An 11,613-nucleotide genomic window follows, 5' to 3' on the forward strand; every position below is an offset into this window, starting at 1 on the left:
CAGAGAGCCGGATGAATAAACAGGGACAGGGACAGGGATATGTCCGGGCATGCACGCTTTATGCTTTCTAAGAAGTGTCTGGCTCTGGCTCTCACTATCGATGACTCACTGTCACACAGTGTTACACACTTCCTCACTCAGAAGGCAGACATCAACCCCCAACCCTTTGGCCCTGACACACACACACAAACAGAGAGACACTCCACAGACACACTTCATAAAGGCAATAGACTCTCTTCTGCTTGGGAACCAGCGTCACATCCAGTTACGTTCAGGGTATTTAAGAGGTTAATCCGTCACAGATTTTGCCTTTTTCTTAAAGCATACTACTAAGTGTTACTTTTGGGTACACACCAGAACATTTTTTTTACTGACTAATGTTAAGTCGGAAAATTATATGAACTGATGTATAATAAAAGGTCTAGCAAGGTAAAACTGAAACACAGAGATCCCATTGAGACGCTGAGGAGGGCTATACTCATGTGCACATCATTCTCTGTCCCAGATTTATCTGCTCAAAATCATGGGATAGAAAGTGAACATTAAGCAAGGAATTAGCAAATTAATAAATTACAGCTAAAACTCTACTGCTACCAAGAATTACAAAGTCAAATAATGCAATCATAATTGTTAAAACTAATGGATGAGTTTTGGCATATGTGTTAGCATTAAATTGACCAGAATCCTAAGAGCTCGGTGAGTTCTGGGAGAATGTTACTAAACAAATTTTACACTTTATTTTGTGTCACACATTTGAATTATTATAATTACAGTTAAAGACAAGGCATGTTCATACTGGTTATTATCCATGTTTGGATCATGGAACTGGCGCATAAATCATGCCCTCTGTTCTTGAATAATGTTGAGAAGATGAACCCTGCGTGCATACAAACCAGCAAGGCCTGACTCAACATTTCCCCTAGACTTCAAATAATATTTTGGACCTTTACATACAGACATACACATGTTTGCTGTTAAGGCTTGTTGAGTTAATCCATATATATAAATGCATAAGCAACAATTTTGTGCATTCCGAATGCACATGAAGAGCATTATTTTGTAAATTCACATGCAAAATAACAGGAAAGTGTGTTCGCTTCAAGCTACATACACACATGCGAGGCAAACATACAAATCCTGGACCTTTCACTTCCATTCATGAACACTGCTGTTTTCAATCAACCAAGGATCCTCCCTTGTGAATGTCACTAACCACATGCAATTCTCCTAACAATTTTGGGTGGTTTCTACCGCACCCAACCTTTCTTACCTCCTCTCTGAATCCATATCCATGTGTGTTTTTGCTTTTAGTTTTTTTTTTTCATTCTTGCTTTTGGACCTCCAGCCATATTTCTCTGGGGTATATACTTGTACTAAATGTACTATGTACTAAAGATTTATGAGAGGCACTTTGGTTCTCTCTGACCATGCCAGCATTTCTCAGTCAAGTAGTGTGAGGTCGCAGCCTGTATGTGCTTAGATAACAGGTGCCATGTGTATGCGTGAATGCTGACGAGTGCACAAAAACACACATAAGATCACAAAAGTATACATTAACACACTATGCTATAAGAATACATGCCAGTAGTCAATATGTCAGTGCTTTAGTTTACAATATCTTAGTCAGTAGATTGCCAGAATGTGTATTAGAAGTTAGGAACTGCTGGACACATATGCACCATCAGAGCAGGAAACAGCAGCTGTGGTATCCTGTGAGAAGCTGGCCCAAGCAGAGTTAACAGTGAATGGGGAGCTGCCACAAACAGGGACCCCTTCCAAGAGGAAATAGAGTACAGTTTACACACACAGCATGTTAGACAAGCCCAGACTTGCCTCTGGTACACACACTATAGCCAGTGTGAAGTCAAGGTTCAGTGACTTTAGAATCTATAGAGCGCACACACACACAAACACACACACAAAGATTCAGACAAAGTGACACATCAGAGATGGAGACACAAAAGCTGCTGTAAAGTCAATTGTTTTATATATTATCAACGTTGTTATTATTAATATTATTGGTGTTGTTGTCTTGTTAATTATCATTAATTTATTTTATTAAATATTAATTATCATGTGTTTTTTGATAGTGGTGATTCCACTTGACGGTTTGCAGATGGAAGCTCAAATTACTTCTATCCAGTAGCAAACAAATCAATCAGTGCACTACATAAAGGTACATTTGATTGACTGATGATCGACAACTCATTATATGCTGATTTTACTGTACAACCAGGTCAGAGTGACAAAAAAAATATGTATATAAAAAATAAAAATACACTTGATGCTGTTCATGACAAATTTGGCGCAAACAGTTGGTAAAACACCTTCAGGTATTTTTTTTATGCAGGAGTCCGTTTTTATCAGAAATATACATCCTTGGTTTGTCATCTAGCGAGGGAACCATCATCACTGTTACAAGTGGAAAACACTACTACACCTGAGATATTTAACTGAACATAACCTTGCAAGGCATAGTCTCTAATTACTTCGACTAAACATAGCAGCACACAGTCACATGCATAATATCCAGAGTATGCTTCATACTGCCGCTGCCAGAACCACAGAGTAATCAGAGGTGCACAAATGGGATGACAACTATTTTTATGGTTTAAATACCTCATCCATAATGCTTGTTCCCATATCGCTGTTCTAATATGGATTCAGTAGCAGGGACAAAAGAGAAAAACAAAACTTAGAAGAAAACAGATTTTTTTTCCCCCCCTTAACCGTAATTTCAGCATTTATTGCACTCAAATAACCCTAAACTGAAATTATTAAAAGGGGGGAATTACAGCTGATGTGATCTTTAGCCTTGCTTTTGGGCCTGAGCCCTAATATGGGAATTGTGGTACCATACAGCACCATCCATTGGGAAGCGACCTCCTTGATACTTCCATGTTGTCCCACGGCCCAAGTGTCATGAATCCAGTGAGTCATTTGCATGTTTTGAGGTTGAGTCAGTCACCAAAATGTTTTGCATGTTGGATTGTTGACTGAAAACATCAACAAAAGGCGAACATTCATGTTATCGTACTATATACTTTGGATAAAGGTGAGTTAGAATAAAATTCCTTTAAGTAATTCAAGAAACTGAAAAAAGATTGAAATTCAATGCAGACTGAAGGATGAGGAAGGAAAAATATTCACATTTATTATGATAAGCACCAGTGAGAGTACCTTGGAACCATAAAAGGTAAGACAAACAACCACCTTACAATGACAGCATTCAACCAAACAACTTTTAAGTATAGTGTCTAGTATTGCACTGTACCTTCAGCCTCTCGTGGGGACCAGTGTCCAGAAGGGTCACATGGTCGTGGGGATGAAGAATTCGAGGCATACTGCAGTAGAACTCTCCCTTCAGTGCATTTATCACACACTGATCCCACTTCTCTAGGAAACCAACAGACAGACACAGCAACCAACTTAGATACAGGTCAAATACGCTTAAATTACACAGTATATAAAGAAAGAGTAATGACAGTAAGATAAAATATGCCGAGAGTTTAACCATGTGTTGAGTGCTTCCAATTATTTAGCACACTTTTGGGTGTAGTAGTAATTATATTTAATACTTTATATTTTAATTATACTATTGTTAAACTCAAATAATAATTAACTGGCCACCTATGTAGCTCATTTCACCTGTCATAAAAGTGTCCAGAAATGGGTGGAAACCATTCCAGGGTGATGTAATTATGATGCTGCTCAACCACTTGGGGTGCCATTGGCACTGGAGGAGGTTTGGAGGCAGGTTGCCAGGTTTGGTAGATGAGGTCCAGGTAGCAGTGCATCCTCGCCACCTGGTTCAGTGTGAAGGAGTCTGTACAGGCATCATCTGCAGATAACAGTGGTAATTAGTGGAGCGGGAATTAGATTTTGGATTACTCAGTGCCAGGAAAAGGAAGTAATAAATAGTTTCCATAAATAAAAAAAGAAACACTAGTTCATATTTAGCAGCATCTTTTTTCCATTTAATCAAGACAGCAAAAATGTTTAACTTTTGCACAAAAGGAGTGACAAGAAAGAATGTGACCCCTGCTGTGTTTTTCCCATGAAATGTCCTTGCAAAAATCCACGCTTATCTCAGAACACACGAACACAGTCAACAAATTGCATGTGAGAAGTGTAACTGTAACATTTTGCCAAGGTAAGTACCGGTAGCTTCTCACCTGCATAACTCATGTAGTTGTTAAACGGTGTGTGTGTGAAATGCCGACAACCACAGGTTTCGTTGCCCGGTTCAGGATCATGGCAGCCTTTGTATTTGGGAGTGGGGTTTGTGTCCGCACACAGATCTCCCGTCTCCATCGAGGGCTCAGTCTCCAAACATGCGTCATTACACGACTCAATCTCTGATATACCTCGAAACACGTGGTAAAGCCCAAGACTGTGCCCAATCTCATGGACCATTGTATCAGTGTGACCAAATGTACCATAGAAAGACGGGTTTAGCACAATTCCACCTGAGAAAATGCAGAGGAAGAAGACATACATGTAAACACTGCAGAATGTAAACAACAGAAAAGCCTATTCTGTAGTGTAAAGTAATTGTGAAACAGTAGTAAGATTCAGACAATGCATTATTAATGGGGCTCCTTGGCTTCGTTATCACCTTCTTCCCTGTTAGAGCTGTGATGAAGAAACTGCTTGAGGCTTGAACTGTAATTACTTAAAATCAACAATCTGGGCTGCCAAAGTGGAGACGTGCGCACATGCATGCATGTATGTAAGTGTGTTTATTTGTCTTTTACCCAAATGTGTGAGGGCCTCTTTGTCCCAGGGCCAAGTGGCAACCCCCGCCAGATCTTCATCAGAAGAATTGGCAAAGAAGACATTCAGGTGAGTTGAGCCATCCAAATGCAGAATCTCTTTCAGCTCTTTCACATCCAAATAGGCTCTGGAAGATTAAAAAAAGAAAGAAAGAAAGAAAGAAAAAGAGATATTTCACCTTACATTAATAGCCATGAAGTGGGGATAGTTTGTACTTAGTGAATGCAAATTTCACCAAGACAAACTTTTATAAATAGCAACAGTGTTCCTGACCAAAACAGATTTTATGTGGTGTAAGCTTTCAGGAACACAGAGCTCAAAATTAAGTCCCTGATGAATTTAAATATTTTGTTAAATTGTACTGGCAATTGCAATTGCCCTTAAACCAACAGAATGAAGGTTGAATAGGAATAATTGGCTCTATAAGGCTGGAACCAGTTGGCATTTTAACCAGTACGTCCAAATAACTAAAGACTATCAACATAATTTCTCTCCTTATTCTGTCTCAGAGTACCTTAAGTGACCAAAATGAATGTTGACCTGATGACAAACTACCTTGTCTGATGTTTGACATGTTTTATCTGCTTTTCACACACAACAACACTTGCACAATTTCTCACAAGAAGTTTGGTAATTTTTTTGCCTGGAAGGCCTGGCACATTGATGTGCACATGCAGTGCAGTTATGAATGGTATCAGAATTGGGCTGCTATCAATTTCAACCAAATCCTCTCATCTGATTCCATTCAATTTCGTTGCACTCCCTATTCATTTAAAATTGTGCAGCAGAAGGGGGATTACAGACTGTGTTGTTGATGTTGTTGTAGAGGAATATCTCAAATATGCAGCTATGGGTGTATAGTGCTTTTAGAGTTGAATGGTGTAAAAATACAAAATTCCATGCTGCAGTGTTTTTGTGTGCATCGTGATGTCCATTGTTTTATTATGGAAAACGGTGAATTGTGCAATAACAAGTACAATAAAACATTTAGTTTCTACTATTTTGTCTCGTTTTGATGATCCCCTTGGGTGTGCTCATTCTGCATTTCGACATACAGTATGAAATGCCATGGCAAGTCAAACAGATGCTAGTGGGACTAAATCCACTTCATCAGTGAGACTAAAAATAATCTGGGATTTATTGGAGATTTTAATATTGTGACATTGCTACATTGCTTAGTTTTTGGGAGGTTTTTTTCATGGTTTTACAGGCTGAAGAGCAGTAAAATGACACATCAGCATTTCATTTGAATAGACTGAGTGGAATAAATGATTCTTGCTTGGCTTCCTTATACCCATGTAATATTTGTTATTACATTTTCAAATATTCCCACTAGCCATAAATATACTTAGTAATGCATTCTATTGCATATGAGGAAGTGCTGGCGTGTCCCTGCGACAGCACTGGTTTTGTTTGTTTCTTTATTTAGCTCGCGACTTCAGTCACCCCTATCCATGACATAATGTTTTGTCTTGGCCCTGGGAATCCTGATGGCAACACTAACGACTGCAGTCATTCAAAACAATGAGATATATTTCTAGCATTGAGACAGTCATTCATGTTACGAACACATCAAACATTTTTTTTTCTCCATGAGCCTGGCTGGTGGTCTTGGCAAACTGCATCAACAAGCTCAGTCATCTCTTGAAAGAGTCAATAATCTGTTGTACATGCAGTTTTTCTTTCCTTTGGCGTTTGTGAACTAGATGCGCAATGGATGCAAAACATGACATTGACCGTACTGTCACAAATTAGATCCTCTTTCATTTTGACCTAGTTTGTATGACCCACTTGCCTGCCTTATATGTTGTACTCTTGTTTTGTAAATTCTTAGATCTTAAGATTAAGTGCAATAACACTGAGGCTAAAACAACATTCTTTTAATGCACCTGGCCCCATACAGCAGGGAGAGTTTCCTCCCAGAAAAAGAGTAAGTGATTTCACTGGCCTCCCTTCTTGGTTAAATGTGTACTAACTTGAAAAATAACACACTGCAGTCTCTCACTGAAACAAATAACTTGTTGACAATATTCTGTGAATGATTCTCTGTGTCTTGCTATCTACACATCTCCAGGTCTGTGACTCAGTATTGTAATAATGTGTTTTGTTTTTCATGTGCTTGCATAAAAATAGATTGGGTTTAGGTTAAAGTGAAGTGGGGTGCTCAAACATGAACGAAAAAGTGAAAGGTTAATGAATGGATGATGAAAATGTGAATCATGTGGGTGGTAAACAAGTTGATAAATTATGGTATTGTACAAATGAGATTAGGAACAGGCAAGGTATTTTGTGTGTCATCAGTGACAATGCTTTACCAAATAATAGAGACTGACTGGTCATATCTGAGTAGCTACTATGTTGCAAGGTTGATTTGAACTTGTAATGTATGATCTCATATTTTTGTCTAAATGAATTCCATGTCAGTAGTGCAGTGTTTCTTTTTTATCAATTTCATCCAGGCTACCATAAGCAAAAAAAAAAAAACGTCATTCACCGAGACTCACAGCATATATACTCATTCTCATACTATATACAGCATATACTCATAGCATATATAACAGTCTAAGATAGATGGGCCCGTGATAATAGCAGCTTTGAATCTTGAGATTTCAGCTAAATCATAGTCAAGTATTTGGTTGCCAAGAGTAGCACAACTGCTTGAGTGGTATCACTTTAGGTTCCGTTCTAAGCTTGTTTATCCTTATAGCCCACTGCAACAAGCCTGGTAAAGTTATCAGCAATGCACATTTCATATGCAGCTACTTGAAATGTTTCATAACATCTCCACAACCTTTCCTGGACAAGTCTTCCTGCCTCAAATCTCAAGATGGATAAGGAGCTGCTTAGTGAAGAAGCATTGTTCCCTCAAAACAGACGTTTTGAATAAAGGGTTCAGTGTAGCAAATGCTTTCTTCAAGCCTATGTGAAAGCAACTGGGGGGCACTCACTGGGGCCAGGTCTAAGAAGATAGAGAGAGAGAGAGAGAGAGAGAGAGAGAGAGAGAGAGAGAGAGGACAGATGATATAAGGTCCCTCTTCCCAATCATTTCAGGAATTTCATTATTTCCTTAGAAAATATTTATCCAGAGTTTTTGGACATGCATGGGGGGGTCAAAGGGTTTGATGCTGAAATGATTGAGTCAGCAATGAATGAGAGCAGCAGCTCAACTGTAGGGTCAAAACCTAACTAATCAGAGTTCAGTTATTCTAACGCCCTTGGCCCTGTTACAAAAATGTGCATCACATGTTGGACTGATGCACAAGGGGAACATTCACTGGAAAAGCATACAATTTTAGTATGATCAGTATTTGGAAAAAAAAAAAAAAGGTCCTTTGTGTGTCTGTATGCGCATACATATGTGTGCATGTTTTGCATTTCACACTGTCTTAATGATCACATCAGTTAAGGTGCAGTAAAGGCTTTGGTTAGCAGCCACTCTAGGAAGTCTTTACCTTATGACTTCATTGTGGGGGTGTTAGTAATCAGTTTGGGTCTTTCAAACATGCTGTCTCTCTATCTGTCCGTCCACATCTTTCTCAAACCCCCCTGCCCCCCAGTAACCCTTTACCCTGCTTTACCCCACCCCCCTGTATTCCCTCTCTCTCTCTCTCTCACACACACACACACACACACACACACACCCCTCAACTATTTCCCCAGCCCGTAGTCCCTGTTCCCCTCTCTTGCTTCTCATCATACATTTTTCAGTCGAGATGAGCCACTTGGGAAAGACAGGATTTTCCATGCATTTAACCACACCACTTTTCATGTCCTGGGAAAAAAATACTTTTAAGGACTTACAAAGAAAGACAATGAGAGAGGGAGAAATTGAGGGAGAGAGAGAAAGAGAAGGGTAAGGTGAGTGCAAAAATTTGAGGCTCTCTAGATTCAAACAATACTGCAGTCCGTCTGTTATAGGCAGATCTAGGGGTGCAGGCACAAGGCAGCTCAAACTGCAGTGTTAATGCTTTTGTATTTGATACATATTAAATGGTGGATTATGACTTCATCCATTTACACCCATATGTAATTCATATAAGTCCATAAATTAGCCTTGTATACATATGTCTGGGGCAACATAGTGTGAAAGCTGGGGTGAGCTGGCATGGCAATGACGTACTCATGGCCAAGAACACTTTTAAAACTGAAGGGGCCTTCAGCTGCCCTGTCATCAAGTTGGTCAGCGCCACAGTCCCTAAACCCATCATTCATCTCTGTCTTTATTACAATACTTGCACTCTTCTCTTTAACCTTCCAACGTACTCTTCTGATTATTTTTTACCCTTCCAAGTAAGACACATGTATATGAACTGTGTCAAAAGATTCCACAGATCCTGCCGTGACTGTTTGTTGCTGAGTACAGAGTTTGAAAAGGTAAGATTTGGAAGCATTGAATGGAGCACTGCAAATGTTTCGGAGTTCCTATCTGCAATAATAGATCTTGATTGAATACTGGAGTGAACACTCTCAGTCCTGGCAAAAAATATGTGAACTTCTTCATCAACTGAATTCGTGGATGCGTCATATTTTCAAATATGGTGACCCACAGTGTCCGGCAGAATATCCTATTAGATCCAGATGCAACTATCCTACCTGTCTAGTTGCCCAAGTAAAGCCCCTCCCTACTCCACTTGCCCCTCAGCCTCCCAGATAATCAGAAAAACTTCACCAGCCCCCATGAGAGCACAGGTGAAACTTCAACAACAGGTGCTTTTATAAGAGTGCTATAGCTTTAAAGGGGGCGTGCAAAGTCCTGGTATTTATGCCCAAGCACTCCATTATGTTTTATGGGACAGGGGCTTAAAGTTTAGACGACCAACTGTAAAACACCCAAGTCAAGGGCCACAAGGATTAGCTCCCCTGCTCTGAGCTTGAATACAGCAGGGAAAGGGAGTGAAGGAAGAAGAAAGAGTGGTCCATCCATTAACCTGCCACAGTGAGAGGTATTGACTCAGGAGGGGGAGAGAGAGACAGAGGCCAAGGGAAAACAGATGACCTATTAGCCTCTGATAATGCCAGAGCATTTCTTCATTTCCCCAAAACCATACTGAGAAATGAAATAGCTGAAATGGGCCTCATATCCACCTTGCAAAGTTTCTGCATCCATCTTGCTGTAGTTTGAGAGTTGTTTCCAAAAAAGCATTTTAATTTCAGGCGCTCTGATGAGTTCTTATATCGTGTGATTGATCTTCTATCAGGTTGTTTAGATAATACGTTCATCTTTCACTGACACATACAAACACACATCAGCTTCTGAAACAACTTGCCATGTGTTTTCTGCCTTTCTGCATACATAGCCTAAATTCACGCTGAACAAATTATAGCTTTCCCTAGCTCCAGACATAAGAATGTTCAGTCATACAATACATACTGTCAGATAACATCAAATACCACCAAAACCATAAAAAGTGTCAAAACCAAAGGCTGTGAAAACAATGCAAAATATTTCCCTCGGCCAAATCTGGAATGAGGGAAACAGGGGGGATTATTCTCACTGGTATTTTCAGAGGAGAGACTGTTGCAGGGCCACAGAGCTTCTTTTGTCCAGCGTTAGCCAGATTTTTTTGAACACATTAGGCTACATGTAAGTGGTAACAGGCGCAAATGCTGCAAAAATAAATGCAGGACCTCACAGCCATTGTTCCCCTGCATGCGCAGTGCATTGTTCATCCAGAATTCCATAATTAAGGAGGAATGTCAAACTGTTTGTAGTGCAGCTCTCCAGACATACCATAATCAAAGCAAAATAAGCAACCACTTGAGGAGATTATATCTATTTTTTTTAGAACAAGAGTTTGCTTCTCCTCTTTCTGTCTTTCCTTCTTTTGCTGGTAACCTTTATCTCACAAGTGATCCTTCAAACAACTGCTTGAACATTGCAACAGCAAGTATTTTGCCATTGGCTGACGTCTAAATGAAGCAGTTTGCCTGCCACTTGATGAATGAGCTTCTAATGATGACTAAGCTGGAAGGGATGTGGTGGCAATTGAGAGATGGAAGCAACAGCAAACCCACCTGCTCTTACCCTCTGATGTTGTTAATTAGTTGTCATTATTTAGTTATTTAGCGTTAATTTTTAAACAACGGGATGGTGCCAAACAGACAATGCTTCCAGCTTAACTGTGATTGAAAACAGTCTGGTTTTTGTGACTCATGCTATCAGAAAGACCCAAACAATCCCACACACACACAAGGTCTTCTCATTTTTCTCCCTTTCGTTCACCCCCATACGACAGTGTCAAGAAATACTGACAAACAACTGAAATTCGGTAAATTTTGTCTCTTTTTCTGGTGTAACCATAACACCACCCCCCACCCCTTCCCCACCCCCCGGCATCGTCCAAAAAAGCGTCTCAGTCTACTGTGTTGACTTTCAGTGTACCAAGAAACAAACAATCCTGCTATTGGAGGTCTGGAACAAACCTTATTACATATAATTCCTGAGATTCATTCTCTTTGCCAGCTTTTACTCATCATCTACAAGCCACAGTGAGATCACCACAAAAACAAAAAATGGCAAGAATTTATTAGGGCCTCTGTATTCTCATAAAGTAGCTGCATGAAACCACATAATCTCTTTCCTGATGTACAGTAAACCCAGGAGATTCTGTGAACCTGGTATTCCTGTGCAAGTGAGGTGAACTTTCTTCACTGTTTTTTTCTGGAAAATTCATTTAAGCACCCACGCTTAGGGATCCATACCTGCCTCCCAAGGAAACGTGTCTTTCAGTGGTTTCCTGGAGAGACTGGTATGTCTTTGAAATTATTTCCATTGCTACAAGCAAAAGCCATACTGAACTTTCTTTTCTGACCTCTAATTGCCCTTACACTCTGTGT

At 39.8% G+C, this 11,613-nt stretch overlaps 1 protein-coding gene across 1 annotated transcript in view; it reads right to left on the bottom strand.

Moving 5' to 3' along the window:
* pappaa (pregnancy-associated plasma protein A, pappalysin 1a) overlaps positions 1 to 11,613 on the bottom strand; it is an 85,487-nt gene that overhangs the window by 65,651 nt on the left and 8,223 nt on the right. Inside the window, exons 3-6 of the mRNA XM_046375611.1 lie at positions 4,758 to 4,903; positions 4,176 to 4,469; positions 3,649 to 3,841; positions 3,275 to 3,396 (exon numbers count right to left, since the gene is read on the bottom strand). Coding sequence (XP_046231567.1) covers positions 3,275 to 3,396; positions 3,649 to 3,841; positions 4,176 to 4,469; positions 4,758 to 4,903 — 755 coding nt within the window. The remainder of the gene's footprint in view (positions 1 to 3,274; positions 3,397 to 3,648; positions 3,842 to 4,175; positions 4,470 to 4,757; positions 4,904 to 11,613) is intronic.

The sequence above is a fragment of the Scatophagus argus genome, chromosome 20, assembly GCF_020382885.2.
Source record: "Scatophagus argus isolate fScaArg1 chromosome 20, fScaArg1.pri, whole genome shotgun sequence".
Taxonomy (NCBI): domain Eukaryota; kingdom Metazoa; phylum Chordata; class Actinopteri; family Scatophagidae; genus Scatophagus; species Scatophagus argus.